This window comes from Erpetoichthys calabaricus, chromosome 1, assembly GCF_900747795.2.
Source record: "Erpetoichthys calabaricus chromosome 1, fErpCal1.3, whole genome shotgun sequence".
NCBI classification, from domain to species: Eukaryota; Metazoa; Chordata; class Cladistia; order Polypteriformes; family Polypteridae; genus Erpetoichthys; species Erpetoichthys calabaricus.
This window is the reverse complement of record NC_041394.2, coordinates 307,845,811-307,871,435: the sequence shown is the minus strand read 5'-3', so window position 1 is coordinate 307,871,435 and position 25,625 is coordinate 307,845,811. Positions and strand designations below refer to the sequence as shown.

The 25,625-nt window shown below is 36.4% G+C and overlaps 2 protein-coding genes across 3 annotated transcripts in view; both read right to left on the bottom strand.

The window, feature by feature from the left end:
• Nucleotides 1-25,625, bottom strand: part of LOC127526080 (uncharacterized) — a 135,020-nt gene that overhangs the window by 79,597 nt on the left and 29,798 nt on the right. The gene's annotated exons all lie outside the window — the stretch shown is intronic.
• Nucleotides 256-17,664, bottom strand: c1h12orf29 (chromosome 1 C12orf29 homolog). Of its 2 annotated transcripts, none has more exons than XM_028817265.2 (7): nt 17,498-17,664; nt 9,630-9,747; nt 8,657-8,752; nt 5,579-5,695; nt 3,133-3,330; nt 698-867; nt 256-609 (listed from the first exon to the last, which is right to left on the bottom strand). In XM_028817265.2, the coding sequence occupies exons 1-7, from the start codon at nt 17,585-17,587 to the stop codon at nt 421-423; spliced, it is 978 nt and encodes a 325-aa protein (XP_028673098.1). In that variant the 5' UTR covers nt 17,588-17,664; the 3' UTR covers nt 256-420. The 2 variants fall into 2 exon arrangements, with proteins under 2 accessions (XP_028673098.1, XP_028673106.1); XM_028817273.2 differs by having other exon boundaries at nt 17,506-17,654.

Sequence of the window (25,625 nt, the reverse complement as noted above, 5' to 3'; positions counted from 1 at the left end):
ACACTGTATGTAAACTCAATAGTTTATAAAATAAACCTCTATTCTTTGTTTCTCTGGTCATTCTGGCTATGCTGTAACAGGCTTTTTCCTGCATTATTACTGATTTGTCCTGTTGAGGATAATTTTCTTTCTTTAATTACGATGTTGATGTCTACCACAATTCCACATCAGCTAGTTTTCCAAGCTCTAGGAATACCTTAATATTTGTTGTTTGTTATGCTCATGTTTTATTAAATGATGCAATAAAATAAAAACTCTGTGCAGAATAAGTTTATTTACAATAATATATATACTGTAGGGTATAAGAAGGTTGTCCAAAGATAAAGTCTGAAGATTCATATTGAATATCAAATACATTTTCTGGAGTATATTAAATTAAGTTGGTTTAGAATTTGAGTTTTATATATGTTTTTACAGTCCTTATCCACTAAAACGGATGCCTTTTAAGTGGTCAAATTTTTTTTTGTTTACCTTTGAAAATAATAAAAATAAGGATTTTGGTGCAAATTCAGAATTAAACTGTGTCAGATCAACAGTGATGACAACGGGTCTTGAACTCAGGAATGTGTTCACAAGAGGCCACTGCAGATTTAAGTGGTGGCGGTGAAGCTGCAAGAAAAACAAAGTAAGGTATGAACCCAGCAGTATCATAGATTTTAATCAAATTCCAAAGCTTTACAAGTATTTAGAAAAGTACCTTGAACAGGCTTCCATCAGAGCAGTGCCAAACAATACCTTCTACCTTTGCCTCTTCACATTCTTCAAACCACTGCACTAAATTATGATAACTGAAAGAGGGGGTATTTTTTATTTGTAGGACTCCATGAGGGACAAGAAGATGAATTGGTTGCATTTTGTTGCCCAAACCTAAAAATAACAATTTTAGTATTACAGACACCAAAGAACAGAACATCCATTATTGTTGAAACCGTTAAAGATCTATAACTCCTAAGACTTCAACATGAAGTATAACCAATAGCAGTAAACACACATAATTTCATGCTGCACTTACCGTGGTTTACATAACTATTAAGTATTCAGTCTTTCATAAAAATAACAATACAATACAATTTGTTTATTGAATTTCAATAAATTTGCTTTCTTACAGAAAAATTAGGAACAATAAGTGTCACTCATTATAGTGTACATCTGAAACCACAGTGTGCATATGTAACCACTGTATAATTAGGCATAAACTTTTAATATGAGTGCAATTAAAGTTAATTACAATGTAATTATACTGTAAATAGTGACTTTATGCAAAGTGTGGCAGAAAAATGCAATACTGATCATGCAGGGTGAGCTGATCACTAATGACACATGAAAGCTTAGCATAAAAAAATCTGACACAAATACACCTCACTTAAAATAAAAATATTAGGACAACAGAAAGCTAATAAAAAACAGAAATGGAACCATGCAATAAAACATAAATGTGTTGAAATGTTAACTAAACATGCTAAATATCATCATCTAATTAATAAGAACTTTATAAAGAAAGTGAGGTAACATTTATACTGAAGAAGAAACAAAAAACCTAATCTGCCCCTTATTTTTGCATCCATGTCTAAAGATTAACTGTTAACAGTACGTTTAGTTACTTATGAGCTTCAATGGTGCAGGATCTAAATGGGCTCCTGACAGACTGTGACCTGTGGCTTAGTCTACCTAAATTCCCACCAAGCCGCAGAACTTCATTGCTATTATAACCAAGTATGAAATCCAAGTTCTCACACTCCAAAAAAGAAAAAAATGTCATGGGGCTGCACTTTTACGATGCAGTGAAGTCACCTGAATATAAAAATTAAAATTGTACACCACATTTGTGAAGAATAGATTTTGAGAGTCCACACAAAGCATTCATTGTGATTGGACTCAATATGTTTTCTATTGTAAGGTGTGACACTGCTTTCAAAAGAGGCTTAAAAACACAATTTCCAGTATTACATATATAAGTACCTTAAACACCTTTAGCACACTTTCATAACATAACTTGTGTTGTCCCTATAACTCTCTGACAGTTCATGTTCTACCCTTCTAACAACAAGTACTTGCTATGAATAAAAAGTATTATAAAATGCCACGAGGTCTCACCCACCATTCTGAATATTTAAGGTTATGCAGTACAGCAAAGCACAGCAAAGGCATATTCACCACAAAGTGCATTAAAATGTAAGGTTCTGAAGGGATAACGGTAAATATCTATCTAAAGGCTTCCTTCTGCTCTTTTAAGTGAAGGAGTGCATACATTAAGTACTTTTTTGTTTTGATTTTCCCTTACAATGTGCTTTTTCACCTTCTTTGGTTTTATATATAGTTCAGATCAAGGGCGGAAAAAGAATTTGACTGAAGCTTACTGGGCTATTCTTCTAAAGTGAAGAACAAAATCCAATATGTTATGACCTAATCTTATTTAGAAGTGAGCAACACAATAAGCAGAAGTGGATGGATTATTAAGAAAATTAGTAAAAAGACCCAAACTTCAAGTTTTAAAAGTAAAGCTTCCATTTATAGACTTTTAAAGAAAAAAATGCTAAAAAATTTTTGTAATAAGCTACAGTTAGGCTTGAAACTGGTGAGAAAAAAAATTTCTTTTAAGTGCCCACACTACCTCTATAATACAGTATCTTACATTCCCAACAAACCGACAACAATGAAAAAAGCATCAAAAAAGAAATGAAAACCGAGTCTTAAAATTGTGGGCTCAAACCACCTATAGTACTTTCACTTTTATAACTATGTGCCAGTCATCTGCATTCCAAACAGAACTTTGCTCTTTTATTAAAAATGTAACATATAAAGCATATTCTTGTCTGACCTTGTTACTAATAACTGCAGTCTGTATTAGGAAACAAGCAGCTAATTAATTTATCCTGTATTTCTATACCTATAAAAAATCAAAATACAAAGAACTAGCTGTGCTTCCCGTCTAAGACAGGCTGAAATCTGTCCTAACATTCACAGTGCAGTGTGTCCATCTGGTTGATATGTCTGTTACCCATTTGATACAGGTTTTGTAAAAGCAGTGCTTTTTGTGATGCGCCATCTGTTGGATAGTAGAGAAACAACAACTGGACAGACACATGTCCTTTTTTTAAGGTGGATTGGTATTATTTCTAGAATAGCACTTACCATATGGATTAGCATTGACATTTGTGCCAATCAATTCTAAAGTATGGCCAACAAGCTCAGTCAGTGGGACTGCTGCAATTTCTAATACATTGTGATCATCCATACATGGTCTTAAAATGAGTGCAGCTCCAATTTCATAATTCACAACAGACGAATGCCAACAGTATTGCTTGTTGTTTTCTTCTACTGGAACCCAGCCTTAAAAGAAAAACAGTGATTACCGTATTACCTAAAACAACTTCAACCTATACACTACTCTATACCTACAAAACTATTTATTACTCATTAAATACTTATAAATTCAAAAGAAATAAGCACTAGTAAAGATAAAGCACTAGTAAAGATACACCTACAGTAAGACAATTTTATATTTAAATTAGAATATATTCCATATATAAACAATTATTTAAATGTACATGAGGAATCAACATGTCAGTTTCAGTGTGCTATTAGTTGGACAGTTTAGTGCTGATCTGGTCTTAGTACATATTTACAGTAACAAGCCAAACTTTCAGATTTGGCACTGTTACACTGTGCCTCAGAGCTGTGAATAAGCAGTAGTGCAATAAAACAAAGTGCAGTTACAGTGTGCTTCTTTGAGTTGAGTCCTAACTTCGATTACCTTGTAAGCAGGTTTACTGGATATAGTACAGGGAGGCAAAATAAATTCCACACATATCAGAAAGACTTCCATGCGCAGACAGGATTTTATGAAAACCCCCAAATAAGACATTAAAAAAATATGGAAACTATATTTCTTATATATATATATATATATATATATATATATATATATATATATAAATGACAAGCGATGATTGGGAATATTCATAGTGTGCAGTATAAGAAATAGGAAAATATGGATTAACACGCATTAAACCATCAATACAATGTCTATGTCTCTAATTAGGCATCCGCTCAGCTGGTTTGGAAAACATACATTGAAAGATGTTGTCAGTTTCTTACATGCGCTAATTCCTTCATAAACTTGTGGAGGTATCTTTGCAAGTGTTCTCCAGATCTGATATGTGATCTCTCAGAATATGCATATATAGAGCTTGTGCTCTTCTGTAAAGTTTGTACTGCAATAAGATATTCTTTCCAAATATTGTCTAGTCTCGGACTAGGTATTTTATGTGTTTGTGACTGTTGGATTAATTCACTTATTAGGAAAAGCTGAGCACATAATGAATGTCAAGTATCTCTTCTAGATTATCTACATATTGGGGAAAAGAGTTACAGCAAAAAATCAGATTAAGACCCCCACAGGCCCAAGGTTGTCACATGCATATACTGTATATATTTACACTATGAAAAATAAAACAAGGCAGGGGGTGGTCTCCCATGGTGAATTAAGGTGGTTACTTGTACATTAGGTTAAGGGGCGGTGATATAATGTAAAAGTAACCACTTATGTGTGCACTGTGGAAGAGCATGAGATACCGCTGAAACAGAAAAATGCTGGCATTACTTTTTTCTCACATATTCCAAGACCACAGAGTGTGCACCCTTACTGTACCCCTGTCTAGAATTTACAGAGAGAGACTCTTATGCTCCATATACAATTCTACTAATGTTTATCTTTTGTTGTCATTACTTTCCATATAGGGATTGATTTAAGGAAATTTTCTTCTGCTCAAAGTGAATAACAATAATGTGACACTCGTTTCAAGTCTAATGTAGCTTAATAATTGCAGACATTTTTTTAGCAAGATAAGATAAGGACATTCATTTTCCCTCTGCTCTATGCCTTTAAACTGAGAGGAATGTATAGCAGCACATCATCAATTAAGACAGGGTAAGATTTAACTGCAGACATGCCATTGTAAATGATCAACTTTATGTCTGATTGGTTGAACCACGGAAAAGTACAAAGCCAAAACAAGACTAGCTGCAAATTAGTTAAACTTGGTATTGATCTTGTTCACTGCAGCAGCACTTAGATCTGTGGGTCATCTCCTCTTAGTACTGCACTACATAATCTGGTCTTGATCCGCAGCCAGGACTACTGTATCTCTGGTACACTGCAACTGACCCAACATGGCATTTTTTGACTCCCTATTATTATTTAAACAAATGACTGCTTTTTGAATAACTGACTCACAAAAACAAACATTACATAATTCCTTGAGACATTCTGAAATCTAAATCAAATGGATTAATTTAAAGCTGCTATATTTGTACCTTAGAGAGTGACAGATTGGCTAAATACAAATGTGACCATAAAAATTTCAAACAAGAATTTTAGTAAAAACATTTCATGTCTCCATTCTTGGCTAAGCTTTACTGTGAAAATGTTTTTCCACCACATTTCAACAATTCGTGCAATACTGGATGTAGAATACACAATGAAGCTTTTTGTTCTTATTTTCACATTTAAGTTTAACAAAAAAATATTGCTACAGAATATGTGGATAAATTTAAAAACTATATATATACTGCTCACCTAGAATATGGCCATTGTCATCAGGCTGCAGTTGCCCATTGTCAATCTGAACACCATGAGCAGCAACCCAGGATTCTGGGACACTTTTAAAATCTTCTTGCAGGTTCCACACAAATGCTAAGTATTAAAAAAATAACTGAAACGTATTCACACTACAGCATGTATTTTTATTTTAACAATAAAGACAATATTGTTATTTCTTTGATTATAGTTAAAAGAAAATTATTATCTTTGTCTTCAAATTAAAACAGTCATCAGTAAATGTTTAAATTAGAAACAAATGACTTAATAGGTATAGATGCAGTAATAAAACCTGTAAACTGAGCACATAAGCACTGTGCTAGACCAGGGAAGACCAGTGGTTGAGTGCTCATAGTAAGGGTGAGGTTGGTGGTGCGGGCTTATTGTAATGACCATTTCTACCTGGTTATTAATGTGCTCTATATCACGTCAAGACAAACTCAAATTTTTATCAAATATAGGAAAATTAATTGGCAAATATATTATGTGTAACTGAAAAACCCATTTCAACTGAAAATTACAACAAAACACTGTCAGCTCTCATTTTCAGTCACCAGTTTACAATGTACATGATTACACACTTATCTTATTGAATTTTTTAAATATAAAAATGTAACATAAAAATAATTTGTTTTTCAATGCTGAATGCAAAAATATCACAAATTAAATTTTACTATAGGACTTTATAGTATTTAATATAATTATAGTGCATTTAATACTTGAATCATGGGTATTACATTTTTTTAATACTAATGATGGTGCTATACAGCGGGCCAACAGTAAAAGACCAGTCCTTTTTGATATTCAGTGTTACAGAAGGTAAAGACTGGCGTTTCCTTACAAACAACTGATGATGAAATCAGGAAAATAGAATCATGCATGGCTTTACTGTAGTTGTAACAGGCGTTTTTATCAATATTTTTTTTTTTTTTTGCACAAGACTAAATATGATCTAAAGAAGTCAGCACAGTATATAAGGGAAGCACATAACACAGGCATGTCAAACTCACTACCATTGGTGGGCCGCTTCGACTGCCATACGTGCGTCAGTGGGCCGCACTGTAACAAATACTATTATACAAAGTTACTGTAGCTTTCTTTCCAATACTGAAAACTTTAAAAAATGTAACACTTAAAGTTTAAAGAAAAGCAATTTATTTCCATACAATCTCCGTACAACAGCGTACAATTAGAGTCTTAGCCTCTTAGCTAGGTCCTTATATTATTATATTATATTCATTATATTTATTGCTTATATAGGAGTCTTACAGTGTGAGATCTATTTCTTTTGTCCCGACACTTGGCATCTCTTGTTAGTAACCAGTTCGTCAATATCAGCCTTGAAATCTTGTGCAGCTGCAACTTTTATGAGGGATGAAAGGTGCTCGACGGTAAGTCTTGAGCGATGGGGGGTTTTTGGTAGCTTTCATTAATGAAATCAATTGCTCACAAAGGTAAGTGCTTCCGAACATAGACAGTACTCTCGATGCCAACTTACGGATCTGCATATACGAGGGTGGCAGGTAAGCATACACGCCTGGCACACCAACTTTGTTGTATTTTGCCTTCAGAATAGAATCCGACTGCAGTTCAATCAATTCCATTTGGATATTCTCAGGCGCATTCTCAACGTTTTAAGAGTATGGTGACGTAAACCGCAAAGTCCTGCTCGTGTGAACTGAAATCACGAAAACGCTCACTGAATTCATTGCTCAGTAATTCAAGTTGGAAAACAAATCCTCCAAAATCAAATTTTACTTTACTAAGTTTACTTCAAAGTTTATATTGTAAAATAAGCCGATATGCAAAAAGCCACCTGACTCACACCAATTTTACAAACTAAAAATCACAAAAATATATTAATAAACAACTCGCCAACTTCTCGCGTCCACTTCAGATCTTCAGCTGTAGTCTGCACTAACTGATCGTTACAATACTAGCACAAAATTACATAAAACTAGAGCAAAAAAATGTGAAAATATGCGGGCTATTACTACTTGTGATGGTCAGTTCTGCCCAGTGGCCAGTCTCAGCAGTCCAGCCAGTAGTGTAGTCTGCCAGGTGTGGCTCTAGGCTCGTGGCGGCCCTGGGCAGAGAAAGAATTGGTGGCCCCTTCGCCCGCCAATGTCAATATGGTATCTTATGCACGGCGGATGGCCACGTCCGTTGCGGACACTGCATAGCCGCCTCATGCTCATGACACGCTTCTATATGCACGTGTCCGTAACTTGAAAACCAAGTTGCGGCCCATGATATTCTCATTACGGCAGAACGTTATAATACTACATATAGCTTACTGCTCAGACTCTAGCGACATTAGTAAATACAGCGTACTAAGAAACACAATGTTTTTTGGCCACATTGCCATCAGCTGTGCCGTTATTTTCTCTTTCTGTTTTATATTCAATATATATTGGTGTGGCGGCCCTGTGCAGGTGCACAGTTTGCACATGCCTAAGGCCGCCCCTGCTGCAGCCTAGCACTTCAGTTGTGATGTTGCGGCTCATTAACTTTGGCCAAGGCTCGTAGCTATACTAGCAGATGACATTTCCGGTACCGTAATGCCATGGGAAAACACACTTTTGTCAGAAGGCAGAAGTAAGAAAAGTGAATAAGTAACGCCAAAGATGCAGAATGATTCAATCACAAACGATAGTAATCATTTTGTACAATTTCAGTGCTAACTAGGATCTGTCATGCGGGCCACACAGATTTCTGTTGCGGGCCATGTGTTTGACATGCCTGACATAACATATGATCTTGTATTTCGGGTACAAAGAGATACACTCATGTACTGTAAAACCACATTATCTTAAATGGATTTAATAGATGGAAAAGAAAAAAAAAATCATTCAAGAGGAAATGAGCTGACTGAAAACCAATAGATCAAAAATAACTTTCTAACAAAAAGTCATCTTTAAAAACTATCATAATTAAAAACATCTGCAGATATATATAAAATATGACACAGATTTACCTACAATTGTGAAAAAGAATACCATTTAAAATGCTTTTTACAATAATTCTAAAATTTAATCACTATGGATAAAAGCATACCGGTAGTTTCTTTTTTAGAAAGTAAAAACTTTTTGAATTTTCGGTCAGCTGCTTTATTCGGTTTTCTATCCAGTCTGGCCCAAAGGTAAGGCTTTCCTATTAATTAGAAAAATTCATAAAAAACAAAAGCAAAGATTAAATCTTGGAATTGACAAGTAAAGCTAAGGCTAGTCTCATCACTTAAAATCAAACCAAAGATCGGTCACTAGTACACTATTTAACATACTTTTTTTACCTTTAATTAATAAGAGTTATTTTAAGTTTAGTTTTACCCAGCCAAAATCTACCCTTAGTTACACAATTAACTCAATGATTTAAATGTCCGCTGTTTGAAAACAATTTTAGTTTCCAGAATATATGGACTGATATGTCAGAACCTTATGTCTCCAAGGCCAAACCAGATGATATTTTGTATAAAACAAATTAATTGTTGTATAACAATTATTATAATTGATGTTTTATAACAAAACAAACTCTGTTGTGATTTTGTCTCCCCCACCCCATGTAACCAGTCAGGCTGTCCCTTCTGATCATCAACATGATTACTTGTTGTAATTTACTTCACAGAACAACAAGGCCAAAGATGTGTAACCTCTGTTAAAACATTTCACAATTCATACATGGAAACATGTGCATCTGCAATTATTTACATTTATTTTATTGAAAGTGCTGAATAAACTTTTAATGATGGAAATAGAATAAACAGATAAAAACAAACTGTACTTGGCCACCAAAAGCAACTGACGTTCAGCACATATTATGATGACATCAAATCAATGCACTATTTAGCCTGCAAACCACTAACTAACTGTACAACTCTGATCTATTTATCTAACCTGACAGATACTAATTGTAGAAGTATACACATAATTATAACAGTATGACCTGTAATTTGGTCTGGAATAAAACATCACTTATCATAAAAGTTCTCAGCAACATACAAACTACTATTACTTTCAGACATATCACTTACCTTTGTACGTGGATACATAACAGCATGTCCCATCTAGTTTTTCAGTGGGAATTGCACTTTTGATGTCTAATTCCAGAAACTTTGGGTTAAGTTTTTCATTTGCCAAAACTCTGAATTGCTGTTTAAAATAAAAGCAAAACTAATGTTTGTAAAAAGCTGATTAACACATGTATAACTTAAATCACTTTATGTAACATACTTTTAATTATAAATTATGCACTATACATTTTAAGCAGTAAAATGACACAAACTAACATGGAAAAAAAATTAAAATGTACTTAATTTAAAAGCATACTAATTACTATATTAGTGAAAAAGCTGATACTAATATTGATTAACACCCAGGATTTTAGTGCTGATCTTCCTGTATGAACCTGTAGAGGCAAACATATTTTAATGCCTATAAACATGCACAAAATGCACTCCTGCAAAGAAATTCAAAAACTGGAATGCTGTAAATATCAGGTGTACACTAGTCCAGTGTAAGAGAGTGAGGGTGTATGAGTGGTTTATGCGCATGCCCTGTGTTAAAGTGCTGGCCTGTCCACTGCTGGTTCCTGCTCTACACTCAATGATGCTGACAAAGGCTATGGATTGGTATAAGCACTTCAGCTTCCTTGTTCAAATGCATGACACAAGTGAAAACACTTCCAAGTAGCAGGTGGTTGGCTGCATCACCATTTAAAAAAAAATGGAGAAATGAGGTATTTTTTTCATAATGAGATAGTAACAGTTTTCAAATAACTGGTGCGATTCTCGCAATCCTACACTGATATTCAAGCCCTGGCATGTTACATTTCATATTATGTTAAATCAGACAGCAAGAATGATAATGTCAAGTTGGTATAGAAAGTTTACCGTCAGAGGAACACTGTTTATAAAATCAGAAATTTTACAACACTCAAGAGTTTTGGCATATTTTTAATTAATCTGTAATAGCCTCCATGCTTCCCAATGTATATTTAGTGGCATGTACATCACAACTCACACAGTCTTTACTGTGAACAACACTGTACATTTCCCAGTCAACTCACTTGCATGCCATATTCAAATACAATTAATAGAAAAGGTGGTATCACAAGAATTCAGATATCTGGGAGATACAGTCCAAAGAAAATTCAAATACTTACGTTCATCTTTTGCAATATGATGGAAAGCATAAAACCAGATGTTAATAACTGGACAACTATTCAGCTCTTTTTAGCTGAAGAATTAATATTGTTAAAATCAACACCCTCCTAAAACTCTGATTCAGAGCCTCTCCATAATGTATATATTAACAAATCCTTTTTAAAATGTTACTCAACTGTAATAGTTAATCTCAAATCCAAAAAGGCCGTATAATAAAAATTACTTGTAGAGGGTGGTGTGGCATTATCTAAATACATACTCTGAGACAGAAGGTAATGGAATTGCACCTGTTTGGTTAGCATTTTTAGTTCCTCTCTATATCCATTGCTTTGTACTCTAGTCCTTAATAACTACTACCACTCCAATTGTACATTATTTGCTCAAAATATGGAACCGATTTAGGAATCACTTTTCTGTTCCTCCAATGCACACTAATTATTTATTTCAGTCCTCTTTGATCAAAGCAGTATTAACCCCTTCACCGCCCTCTGCCGGATATATCCGGCACCGCTGTTTTAATGCTAACGCCATACTGCCGGAATTATCCGGCACATTTGCCTGTGGTTATATGAATGCCTGGCAAGTAGTATAACTGACGGTTTGGCGTGGGTATTATTACTACGTTGTATTTCGACAAGTCTGTGGTTGTTTTGGCCGGTCATGTGACGTGATTCGCATGTAACAGCTGTGAATATGGCGAAACGTAAACTGACTTCAAGTGAGGCTTTGCAGGCGATTTTGGACAGTTCTGATCATGATTGTAGCAGTTCTGAAGAAGATTTTAGTGACAGTGATGAGCAGCAACGTGCGCTGCATGATATTGTGAATGAAGACGCATCGGATGACGGCGCTGAGTGGGTGTATCCCCAGCATCTCAGCTGGGCTGCTGCCCGTGGTGAACTACCTTTTCTGCATTCGTTTGAGGGAATGTGTGGCTTTATTGTTGATGTAAACAATTACACTGCTGAGCAGTTTTATGAGCTGTTTGTGTCACCTGATTTGATTAGACATTTTGTTCATCAGACAAATCTGTATGCAGCACAGTTTATTGAGAAAAATCCCAATTTACCTCCACATTCCCGTGTTCGTGCTTGGTTTGACACTGATGAAAACGAAATGAAAAAATTCATTGGGATTTTGATGTTGATGGGAATAATCAGAAAACCAGATATTGAGATGTACTGGTCTACAGATCCTATGTATGCAACACCTATTTTTGCAGCTGTCATGACACGTAACCGATTCTCTTTGCTGCTGAAATTCTTTCATTTGAATGACAACAGAAACGAGCCAGATAAGAAAGATCCAAACCGCGACCACTTGTTCAAGCTACGTCCTTTGATTGATCATTTATTTGAAGCATTTCAGTTGCCCTACATGCCAGGACCGTCAGTTGCAGTTGATGAAAGTTTATTGTCGTGGAAGGGCCGCTTACAGTTTCGACAGTATCTACCATTGAAAAGGGCACGGTTTGGTATCAAGATGTTTTGCTTAGCTGAGAATTCAGGTTACATTTATAGATTTCGTGTATACACTGGCAACTTGCACAACATTTAGTGGTCAATACTGCTTGAATAAATGTAAAAAATGTAAAAAAAATGTAAAAAAGTAAAAAAACAAAAATTGTTCAGATTTCGCCTGGCTTGGGGAATATTTAGGGAGTTGGCGGTTAAAGGGTTAATTAATGGAAGTCATTCATACAGTATCTCAGTACTGACAATAACTGTGCACATTTTGATCAACTACATCTTAAATCTGGAATTCTTTTGAAGGAGTTAAGACATGTTTTCAAAATAAGCCTGCCTAACGTCCTAAACTTCTTTCAATATTTAAGTAATTTCACAGCATACACCACTAGAGGATCTTAGCCAAAGATGAGAAAGAGGTCTCTTAGTCAATATCTCTCACAAGGAATAAAATTCAGTCATTCAAAGTACATTCACTTCAACACTTTGGGCAAGATATAATGTAAATTAAGTTAAAACTCTGTATCAATGCCTTTTCTAAGATTACAATAATTCAAATGGAGTGCAGAAATTACTTATATTAAGCATTGGACTCTTAAATGTGAACAATGCCATCAAGCATCAGTTTCACTAGGTCATATATTTTGGCATTATCCTAAATTAAGACCATTCTGAAGGAACAAACCTTCTTTAAAGGCATTATTTTGAATGATACTGGATGGGATAAGATTATGTAACAATAACTACTATGATTTCCCATAATACACTGTGTGTGCATTGACTTATGTAGATCATGTGGAAGGTTCCTCACAACCTTCAACAAAACTTAAGGAAAAATTTCTTCTAGAAGCAAAAAACAGAAAAAAAAAGCTTTTCAGAATATTAAAATACTAGGATGCATATCACTTTTGTATTTTCAGTATGTTTATGCTAAATTGATTCTTCATTACACAAGAACACATCTCGAAACGAATTACAGTCGACAGTCTTAGTCAAAAGAATGCCACACAATAAGAACTGCAGTTTAGCAGGGGTTAAGTTATGAGTTTACCTCCCTATGATTTCCATACAACTGCAGAGTGCTTGATTATTTTATAAAACTAAGGAACAAACAACCCCTACAAGAGTGCATTCCTTACAATTCGATCTTTCTTCTAGATATGGCTTTGGTTGCTAACTAGTTTGGGGGTGGAGTGAGGTGTCTGGGCAATAAATTAATAATGTGAAAAAACTATTTAAAGCAAAAATAAGGCCATTAATACAAATTTCAAACTGAATCACCTTTTTCAGCTAATGATAATAGCAGGTCAGAACAATGTTGTAGGCTTTGCATTAGATGTTACATTTTTTAAATGACGTGAGAATTGTGGTAATGCATTTAATTTGGGAGTGAAGGAGGAATTATTGCCTAAAAGCAGTGTCGGATTTACAACTGAAAACAACTCAAGGAGTTTTATATAGAAGTCAGGTCATATTTAAGAAGCGCAGTTGGTATAATCTCACTTCTCAGTCACAGGAGCTAACGCCTTAACACTAGAATTACCAGAGCCTACGAAAAAACTCATAGATCCGGCCCACCTTAAATCCGTTCGCACCTGTCCCTCAGCGTCTTTTGTCCTGTAAATGTACCGATTAAGACAAGCAGCCTGCTATTCCATCCCTCACAGCCACAGAACGCTGAGGGAGAGGTGTGAACGGATTTAAGGTGGGCCAGATCTACGAGTTTTTTCGTAGACTCTGGTAATTCTAGTGTTAAGTGAATCATAATGAGTGACTAATGACAAGATTGTTTCCAAGTTTTCAAACTGATTCAATTGTGGCACTCTCTTAGTGCAAGCAGGGGGTGATTTTGATGGACAACAAAAAGATTGTGAGAATAAGAACAGCAGAGCTACACAAATATAAACGGTATACGCAACATAGCTGCAGTGCGCCCCCTTTAAAAAATTTACAGTAATTTGAATTAAATTCTGCAAAGATCATTTTGTTAGGGTAAAAACTGACTATAAATCAGTCCAACATAAGAAAGTGCATACAGGAGTGTTATCTATGAGGATGAAAAAATTTGGGAACCCCTCTCAGCCTGCATAATAATTTACTTTCAACAAAAAAAGATAACAGTGATATGTCTTTCATTTCATAGAAACATCTGAGTACTGGGGTGTTTTCCGAACAAAGATTTTTAGTGAAACAGTATTTAGTTGTGTGAAATTAAATCAAATGTGAAAAACTGGCTGTGCAAAAATGTGGGTCCCCTTGTAATTTTGCTGATTTGAATGCATGTAACTGCTCAATGCTGATTACTTGCAACACCAAATTGGTTGGATTAGCTCATTAAGCCTTGAACTTCATAGACAGGTGTGTCCAATCATGAGAAAAGGTATTTAAGGTGGCCAATTGCAAGTTGTGTTTCCCTTTGACTCTCATCTGAAGAGTGACAGCATGGGATCCTCAAAGCAACTCTCAAAAGATCTAAAAACAAAGATTGTTCAGTATCATGGTTTAGGGGAAGGCTACAAAAAGCTATCTCAGAGGTTTAGAGGTTTAAACTGTCAGTTTCAACTGTAAGGAATGTAATCAGGAAATGGAAGGCCACAGGCACAGTTGCTGTTAAACCCAGGCCTGGCAGGCCAAGAAATACACAGGAGCGGCATATGCGCAGGATTGTGAGAATGGTTACAGACAACCCACAGATCACCTCCAAAGACCAGCAAGAACATCTTGCTGCAGATGGTGTATCTGTACATCGTTCTACAATTCAGCGCAATTTGCACAAAGAACATCTGTATGGCAGGGTGATGAGAAAGAAGCCCTTTCTGCACTCATGCCACAAAAGTTGCTTGTTGTATGCAAATGCTCATTTACACAAGCCAGATTCATTTTGGAACAAAGCGCTTTAGACTGATGAGACAAAAGTTGAGTTATGTGGTCATAACAAAAAGAGCTTTGCATGGCGGAAGAAGAACACCGCATTCCAAGAAAAACACCTGCTACCTACTGTCAAATTTGGTGGAGGTTCCATCATGCTGTGCGGCTAGTTCAGGGACAGGGGCCCTTGTTAAAGTCGAGGGTCGGATGAATTCAACCCAATATCAACAAATTCTTCAATACAATGTTCAAGCATCAGTCACAAAGTTGAAGTTACGCAGGGGTTGGATATTCCAAGAAGACAATGACCCAAAACACAGTTTGAAATCTACAAAGGCATTTATGCAGAGGGAGAAGTACAATGTTCTGGAATGGCCGTCCAGTCCCCTGACTTGAATATCATCGAAAATCTATGGGATGATTTGAAGCAGGCTGTCCATGCGTGGCAGCCATCAAATTTAACTGAACTGGAGAGACTTTTTATGGAAAAATGGTCAAAAATACCTCCATCCAGAATCCAGACACTCATCAAAGGCTATAGGAGGCGTCTAGAGGCTGTTATATTTGCAAAAGGAGGTTCAACTAAGTATTAATGTAAAATCTCTGTTGGGGTGCCCAAATTTATGCACCTGTCTAATTTTGTTATGATACATATTGCATATTTTCTGTTAATCCAATAAACTTAATGTCACTGCTGAAATACTACTGTTTCCATAAGGCATGTCATATATTAAAAGGAAGTTGCTACTTTGAAAGCTCAGCCAATGATAAACAAAAATCCAAAGAATTAAGAGGGGTTCCCAAACTTTTTCATATGACTGTAATAATGGCTAAATAACTAAAATGGCATTGTCAAAAAATGACAGAAACATAATATGGAAAACTAGTTTCACCATGAAGTATTTACAAATACAGATGTACCTGTTTATTAGGTCGATTGGCAGATACTGTTACGTGTTGGCTACTAAACCGGTCTGACAAATAGAACTTGGCTGTTTCCAAAGCAAAAGGATGCAAATAAAATAATTCTATAGTAGTCAAATAGTTGAGCCCAAATGGCATGTACATTGGTTTAAAAAACTGTAAAATGATTTTATGTGCTGAAGGGAAAAGACTCAAAACTAATGATCATCAGCATTGACAGAGAAACATCTAAGCAAAGGGAGCAGAAGGACACTTCATAGGATAGTTGCTAAATGTCACAAAAGTGACCACTGACCTGAAAACCTCTTAGATCCAGTCTCTACAAAAACTGTATATTGTGAGCTTAACAAAGTTGGCATTTATGGCACAACTGCCATTCTTGAATCTGATGTACATAAATTCAACACACAAAGATGCATACCCTAGTGAAAAGGGCACAAAATCTAAAGCCCCCCCAGCTATAATAATAATGATGATGATGTACACGGTCCACTTACCAATCCTTCTCCCTATTTCCTACATACAAATGGGCTTACATTTGAAAGTTGCCTTCAACCTACAATGTCTGTTGTCAACTACTGAAAATGGTGGAGAATCTGGATTGGGCAGCCACCTTGTAGGAGTCATTAAGATCTGAAGACCTGCATTGTCCTGTAACGTCTGAAGATTATTACCATTTTACAGGATGCACCCTGCGGTGCAAACACTGTTCCCTCTTGGTGCCTCCTCTACTTCTGAATAATAACCCTGTACAAATTGCTTATTATCTGAGATACAACTGGTTACATTTCTTTTGTTTTTTCCATTTAGAGTACACGCAAGTGATGTGACTTGCTCATAGGCACACAGTGTCAGTATCTGGATTTGAACTCACAGCCTCAGGATTTGAAGTACAATGCCTTAACCACTACACCAGACTGGCTAATTAACTCAAAAGCGATCATTGAACCTTTATGGGAAATTACAGAGCAAAGCAGACTTCCACGTCCTTTACCACATGAAGATCTGGAGGATTACTTTATGAAGAACTACACACAATTTAGTACTTGTATGAAAGCCTGAAGGATGTCACATTAATATAATATTAGATGATTCGGTTACTATGTCCACTCCCTATATATAATTAGTCACAGTGGTGCCACATTTCAATTTTTTACATCTCAGAGTCGTGCGGGCTACCTTAACTGTACACTGCAGTCCACTCCAAAGATTCCCTCACTTGCTGCCCGTGACCATGTAATGGAAAAAAACGCGTGAGCAAAAAATGATGACTTTGCAGCCTATATTTACAATGATATATTTACAATGACGGGTAATGAAATAACGTCCTGGATCTAGGACAGTGGATTTCCCTGTTTGTGAAGAAATGCTCGGCGTGCTTCCGACAGCCACGAATTAACAAACTACTCCACGCAGGCCTCCTGAAGTCAGATAATAATCAGTCACTTGTTTTAGTCGTCACGTTTTCAAAGCAAATACCTGGTTACCGCGTTTCGTTGCTGGTTCATCCTTTACTTCGGTTAAAAATGCACAGGGGATTTTCTGCTGCACAAAACCCAGTCGTCGCATCTCCACCCTCAATCACAATCAGCATCAAAATCCATTCACTCGACGAGTATCCAGAATGCACCCCCCTCGTTTGACGTAAGCAATGCGGCGGCGCGGCACAAGGCTCGGAAAGCGGTGCAGTTTGGGAGTTGTAGTTCTTTAGTGAGTTCTAGGCACAAACTCGTGAGAGCCCGCGTAACCAATCGATTGAAAATTTTCAGTATTTCACCAGGTTTTAAACATAATTTATTGAGTTATGAATGTATAATCTATCAACGGAATAATCGAGCGTATGTGCCGTAAAATTATTTAACATAAGCGTGTCTTTACTTTACTTTTTAGGAAAGCTTATTAACAAGAATGTTATAATTATTGTTGTTTTATCTCTGTTTTTATCTTGCCTTGCCTTTGTTTAATCGTTTTATGTTGCACTTTGAGATTTACTGCTAATGTAAAGTGCCCCTATCAATAAAATGCACTATTATTATTATTATTATTATTTCCTTCTTGTAATTTCTTTTCAGCTCGGACCGTATTAATTCACCCAGTTGCGTTCATCAGACAAACCCGTATTCAGTTTACGAGGCGGCAGTCTTTTATCAACACATATTTGGCAAAAAGAAATACAGGTAGATACACTGAAGTAGAAGCAGCCTTCCAGAAATTTAAAGGGCACCCTCTGCTGGCCGTGGCTTGTAATTCGTCTTTAGTGCCACACATGTCAAAATGCCTGTACAAGCCTCTAAAGATATGCGATTATGAAGGTTTAAAAGTTGAAAAAGAAGAGAGAAATCATTAAAAATTATATTGATGTATTCATGGATATATTCATTCATCAAATCCTTAAGAAGGATTTCCAATATATAATTTTCTATATAGATACCACCATGAGACAGCAAAGTTGATCTGGTGGTAGTGGACACAATACTTCAATCTCATTAACAGATAAACTGTAATATGACTTCACAAAATAAATAAAGAGCCCATCTATACATAAAATACAGAATTCCAAACAAATTTAGTTATATATTTCTTAACGATATATTTATATTATATAATGATTTCAAAACTTTTAATATACATATACACAACTTGCACTATATAGTACCTAATTATTTATAACTTAATTCTGACAAACTTAATTTACTGTTTGATATTATAAATATGGGCGGCACGGTGGCGCAGTGGGTAGCGCTGCTGCCTCGCAGTTGGAAGACCTGGGGACCTGGGTTCGGTTCCCGGGTCCTCCCTGCATGGAGTTTGCATGTTCTCCCCGTGTCTGCGTGGGTTTCCTCCGGGCGCTCCGGTTTCCTCCAGGTTAGGTAGATTGGCGATTCTAAATTGGCCCTAGTGTGTGCTTGGTGTGTGTTTGTGTGTGTCCTGCGGTGGGTTGGCACCCTGCCCAGGATTGGTTCCTGCCTTGTGCCCTGTGTTGGCTGGAATTGGCACCAGCAGACCCCCGCGACCCTGTGTTCGGATTCAGCGGGTTGGAAAATGGATGGATGGATGGATGGATTATAAATATGCTACAAGGGCTGCTAGTGAAACACTTACACTGATCAGCCATACCATTAAATCTACATGCCTAATATTGTGTAGTTCTGACTCATTGAGTTATGGACTCCACAAGCCCTCTGAAGGTGCCTTGTGGTATCTGGCACCAATATGTTAACAGTAGATCCTTTAGGTCCTGTACGTTGTGAGGTGGGATCTCCATGGATCAGACTTGTTTTTCCAGCACATCCCACAGATGTTTGATCAGATTGAGATCTGGGGAATTTGGAGGCCAAGTCAACACTTTGAACTCTTTGTCATGTTCCTCAAACCATACCTGAACCATTTTTGTAGTGTGGCCATCAGGGCATACCATTGCAGTGAAGGGGTGTTTATGATCTGCAACAATCTTTAGGTGTGTGGTATGCTAGGACCCCAGGCTTCACAGCATAGTGCACCTGCTGCCAGCTATTCCCCAGGTAAAAAACACACATGCACTTGGCCATCCAAATGATGTAAAAGAAAACATGATTCAGCAGACCAGGACACCTTCTTCTATTCCTCCATGGTCCAGTTCTGATGCTGACATGTCCATTGTGGGCTCTTTAAATAGTGGATATATAACAGGTATAACAGATTTTTTTTTCCTATTAACAATATGTTTATCTAATTTTATTTAAAAAAATACATAATAATATATATTATAAAAAAGTAAATTTCACGATATTTTAAATACATATTGAGATATGCAGCCACACCTTTTCCCTAAGCATTCATGACTCCGTAACCTGCTCAGAATGTGGCTTTGCTTTGTCTAGTTAAAAAATGCACAAGTATCCACTGCAGAGAAGAAGGCAGCATACGTTGCTCTAAAACCTGTACTTTTCAACAGTAATGGTGTCTTCACAGAAGTGCAAGTTACCCTTGCCCAGGGCAGTGACACAACCCCCATACCATAACAGACACTGGTTTCTGGACTTGCTGCTAGTAAAGTCTCGATGGTCCTTTTCTTCTTTGTTTCAGAGGACACAATATGCATTTCTTCCAAAAAAAGCCTGAAATGTTGAATCATTGGACAACAATACAAGTTTCCACTATGTGATGGTCCATCCCAGATGCCTCCAAGCTCAAAGAAGTTGATGGCACTTCTTGACACTTTTAACATATTGCTTTTTTGGCACAGTGCAGTTGTAACCAGCATTTATGTATCTAACTACATATTGTGTTACTTGATAAAGGTTTGCCAAAGTACTTCTGAACCCATATGGTTATAACACTTATTGAATGATGGTTCTTGATGCAGTGCAGTCTGAGAGATTGGGGATCACAGACAGTCATCTTAGGCCTATTCTAGTCAGAGTAGAATCACCTGTTGAACAACATCTGTTTTTACTTACATCATTATTATCTTTTTAAAAACTTATTATTGGCTCTAAATTGCCCATTCCAACTATTTTTTAGAATGTGTTGAAGGACTCAATAGTAAAAATGTGCTTATATTTTTGAATAAATTAAGGTTACCAGACTAAACATTAAATATCTTGTCTTTATACTGTTTGTGATGGGTTACAAGTGACAGTCATTTTTGAAATCACTGCTTTCTAAATTTATTTGTATTGTCCATATTGTCCCAATGTTTTCAGCGCTGACGTTGTAAACCACTTATCCCACTCAGAGTTGAAGAAATGTGATGTCTGTCTCAGAGGCACTGAGTGCAAGACAGGAATCAACCTCGGACAGGATCTCAGTCTTTTAAAATTCATGCACACAGCCACACTCATTCAAACTAAGTTTACAGTCACCAATCAGCTTAACCTTCACTTCTTGCATGTGTGGGGGTGAAATTTGTGCACCCAGAAAAAAACGTTCACAGACTTGAGGAGAACATGCAAATATATTTAAAAAGTTAGGTATCACATTCTGTCTATTGTAGTATGTATACTTTTATCTACAAATATGGTTCACTTGTTGAACCTCATTTGTGATAAGGGTCAGGAACTGTGCTTATTTCCAATTAATAAGGAATTTCAACATTTGGGGATGTCCCAGTGTCCCAGGTAAATGAAGAACAAAGCATAGCACCTTATGAATTTGAAGCAGGCAGCCAAGTTGTCATGTTTTATTCCAGCTTCTTACAAATGATAATGGTATTCTCTGATTCACTTTCTGTTCTCTAGGGTCATTAGGCACATTACTTAAGATAAAGTTTATCTTCTGGTACTTCTTTTCTTTCTTCAGTTACCCTGTTTCCATGACTTTTCAAAGTTTTTCACCGTTGTCTTTGTCTCCCTGCCAGTATGTCTCATGTACGAGGCACTATATAGACAAGGCAGCCTAAATACCTACTAACTACTTTAATTCTGCAATTCTTAGTCCTATTACACTTAACTCCAAAATATGACAGAAAGCCTGAGCTGATCATGTCACTTCCCAGCATAACACCTCACTGGTTACACAATGCATATTCTGAAATACTCCTTTGTGCCACTATACGATTTAATGGAGTATTGTAGCACAACTAACCAAAGCTCCCTAATAGCAGACTTATGAAAGAGGTAATGGGAGATGCTGCCACACATCACACGTTTACACTCCTTTTTAATTCATACTTACATCAAAATAGCCACCAACCTACTTTGTTTAGATTACCCATATTTCCCTATCATGGAGTACTTTCCACCAGCTCTGTGTAGTGAATTTTTGTCTACATGAACACTCCACCCGTGTTAGTCATTGCAATTACAGAATACAGTAAGAAGTTTCAATATTCTTTTTAACATGATGTATGAAATGATTATAATAAAGCATGTAAAAGGCACATTTTCAAGCATGTGCCCACAGTCTGGAAAACTTCTCATGAAAGATGAAAGCACATAAAAAGTATTATAAATGAATGAAAGATATCTGACAGAAATATCCCATATCTGGTAGTAGCACAGACTCTTTGAGTAGAGTCAGGCTTCCTTTCACTCCACATGTCTATTGTACTATGTAGGAGGGGGAACCCAAAAATTCCTGAAATTGGTCAATAGCATGGGACTAGGGTATAGTTCCCAGATATGCTGTTAGGTACCTTGCGAGTAGCATCATGCAGAGCTGATCAAATGTATATTTATGGTGTTTGCTGTTCAATTGTGCATGGGTGTCATATTTGTTAAGATGGGCAAAATGCTTAAGTATTAATCATTTCAATTTTTGTAAATTGTTGTTATGTTCTGTTATGCTTACTTCATCATATTTGTCCTTCCTGAGCTGCCTTGCAGTGGGGCGTTCCCAATGTAAGTAGTGTATCTGCCACAAATACATGCAGCGAAGTTCATCCCTCTTGTTTAAGCCTATGGCAGCATAGCCAGTAAGTTTATATATGTAAACCTTTTTGTTCTGTACTACTACTTATAGTTTTAAAGCTGTTACCAAACTATTTTGTTATTTGTGTGCTGAATATTATGTTTCTTTATTTGTAGTTTCACACCTGCCCTCTGTTGATAAACTGGAGAGTTGTACACCTCGTGTCAAGCCAGTCTTCAAGTTGTTATATTGATAAAGGAAGGGGTTTAGCTGCCTGAATGTCTATTACATTATAATAGTGAGATCAGAACAATGGGGACTTGGCCAATTTGTTTCTCCAAGTCAACATGGCAGATTTTCAAGAGATAATCATGATTGCGTTTTTCAACAGTAACAGACTTGTTCATAAAGAGTTTGTTATCAGCAACATTACAGTGAACAGCTGAGGTGTCTACAGAAAAGCATCAGGAAAAAATGTCCAGAGAAGTGGTGCACCCAAAACTTCATTTTACCCATGACAAGATATCTGCACATACCACATCATCAGTCAAAGAGTTTTTGATCAAAAACATTGTTTGTTACTTCACACCCTGCCATGTTCACCATATTTCACTCCCTATGAGTTCTTTTTGTTTTTGAAATTACAATTGAGACTGAAGGGAAGATTTTTTTATCATGGAAGAAATCCAGGGAAAATACTCAGGAAGCTCTAGACATGGTAACACAAGATAATAATAATGATAATAATAACTCATTACATTTATATAGTGTTTTCAAGGTACTTAAAGAGCTTTACACAGTGAGTAGGGTGCCACTTCATCCACTACTAATGTGCAGCATTTAACTGGATGATGCAATGGCAGCCAATTTGCACTAGTACGCTCACCACATTGTAACTGTTTGGTGGTGAAGGGGTGAGAGATAATTAGGCAATCAAAGGCAGGGCATGATTAGAGGGCCAGAATGATCACACTGTGTTGGACAATTTAGCCAGGATGTCGGGATCCACCCTACACTTTATGAAGTGATCTTTAATGACCACAGAGAGTCACGGTGTCCCCATCACTCCACTGGGGCATTCCACAGTGCAGTGCAGGGCAGACCACAAGGTAGGTGCCCCCTGCTGGCCTAACCAATAGCTCTTCCAGTAGCAACCCAAGCTTTTTCCTGGTTGGTTTCCCATCTAAGGACTGGCTGGGCCCAAACATGCTTGACTTCAGGTGGATGACATCTTTTCTGGTGCATGTGGTATTGCCGCTGGCTGAAGATGAGTTATAGGACTGGGAGAAGCACTGAAGCAAGTGAATTGCATCTCAAAGAGAATAAGTAGTTTGAAGGCAACTGAAAGGGAATTGTTGTAAGTTTTATAATAAAGATGTTTTTTTCAACAACTCCAGGAATTTTTGGGTTGCCCCTCATGTAATACATGATATAGAATAATATGTTCAAACCTGCTTAATCCAGTTTAGACACACATAGGCCAGAGCTTATCCCACTGGAAAGGAAACGGTGCCATGCAGTCAAATAATAATAAGAAATATTCATCAATAAAAGTCCTGTGATGCCTCTTATCTGAAATATACATTCAAAAATCTTTGCTGATAGACAGTAACTCTAGAGCTTTGTAACATTAAAAAAATAATATAGGCAATTTACTCTCAACCACATTGTTAACAAGGGGATTCTTTTAGTTTTAGCTTGCTTGCATCAGCCAGATCTATTAGTAAAAAGTGATCAAGCATGATAAAAGTATTATGGTACTGCTTTGTCACAAAGTAGACTGATTAGAGGAAGTAAAATTTGTAACAAGGCCTCCATAGGCGAATCTGCAGAAGCGACATTAATACACCAGGCAGTCAGGCTGGGTTAGACTCATTCTGCAGCTCTATGAGTTTAAGTGAAACAAGAACAATTCTCACCTCTGTCCTGCATATTTGTTAAAGAACAGTTTAAGATACAGTTGAGGTTCATGATAATTTATAAATTTTTTTTATTTACAGGCTTCTTATATTTTAATATAATATGGTGTGATGAGTCAGCTCAGCTCTCATGCCTTTAAGAGATGTGCAGTTGTTGTGGAATTTAGATGTTCCGAAATACTTGGACAAGAGTGCTCATGACAGCCATCAACATTGTCCCTGATAAGAAACACAAAATAGTTAAAGCCTTCATTCCAACTGACAGCAGAGTAACAACTGAGGAAATCGCACTCCAGCTAAGCATCTGTCAAGCTTCAGCCTACTGCTGGTCTTGACAAGGTGCAAGAAGCAGTACATAACTGTACATTCAGCTCCAAAGTTCTTTATTTTTGCTTTTTTCTGAAGGCATTCAGTAGCTTGTAGACCATTTATAATAAGTATACTGTGAAATGGGCAGAATATTAAAGGTATCTGATATTAAAAAAACATTTTTGACATAAACTGCAAGACTTGCTAAACCTTGTATTTTATTATTTTATCGTAATTAATTGGTAAGTAAACAAATATTTTGATTAAAGTGCTAGAAGGAAGTACGTTACTTATTAAATGTTCATTTTATGTTTGCTCGTGTTAGAAAGCGGAACATTATGACAAAGAAACTAACAATGTTGCACTTAAAATACACTATCAGTTGGAGGTGCCAAACTAGCAAATGTCAGAATGGGTGGGGGTGCTATAAACTAGTTCCATATATACAGTATACCACATAATTGAAAAACATTTATTAATTTATCTTCTGTAAATCAGTAAAGACTGCAAAAATATTTTTATTGAAATACATAAAAACTAAACTTTACTGGATGTTGGTAATATTACTGTTTGTCTTGCTTGTATGGACATTGAGGAACAACCATGAAGAACACATTATATTATTTGTTTGTGACTGGCAAGAAGTTAATAAATATTCCAAAAAATTAGTTGGATAGAACAGATTGGAAACACTAAAGTCAACACATTAATCAAAACTAAAGAGAATTACTAGGATTCATGAAGAGCAAAGATCCAATGTTATGAGCAGACAGTGCAAAGGAAGAGAATAGTGAATCAGGAAAAAGAACTACTCACAAAGGGTTAAGGCATCAGACAGTCTACTAATCGTGCAAAAAAGTCAGCACCAGGAGAACTTAGACTTGTAAAATAAATGGTGAACTGGAATCAAAACTCATAGTCAAAGTGTAGTATGTTACAAGTTTGAAAAACTGAAAATTCTAATCACTAGAATACACAAACATTTCTACAGAATCCACAAATTTGGGAAACGAGAGGTCTGCGATACTAACTTAAATATTTTCTGGGTG

Excerpts from the sequence above, each read along its gene's own strand:
- c1h12orf29 (XM_028817265.2), bottom strand. The coding sequence starts at position 17,587 with ATGCGACGACTGGGTTTTGTGCAGCAGAAAATCCCCTGTGCATTTTTA. Across the intron at positions 5,696-8,656 it reads TTCTAAAAAAGAAACTACCG|CATTTGTGTGGAACCTGCAA; the intron begins GTATGCTTTTAT and ends TTTAATACTTAG. Across the intron at positions 868-3,132 it reads TGTCAATGCTAATCCATATG|GTTTGGGCAACAAAATGCAA; the intron begins GTAAGTGCTATT and ends TGTTATTTTTAG.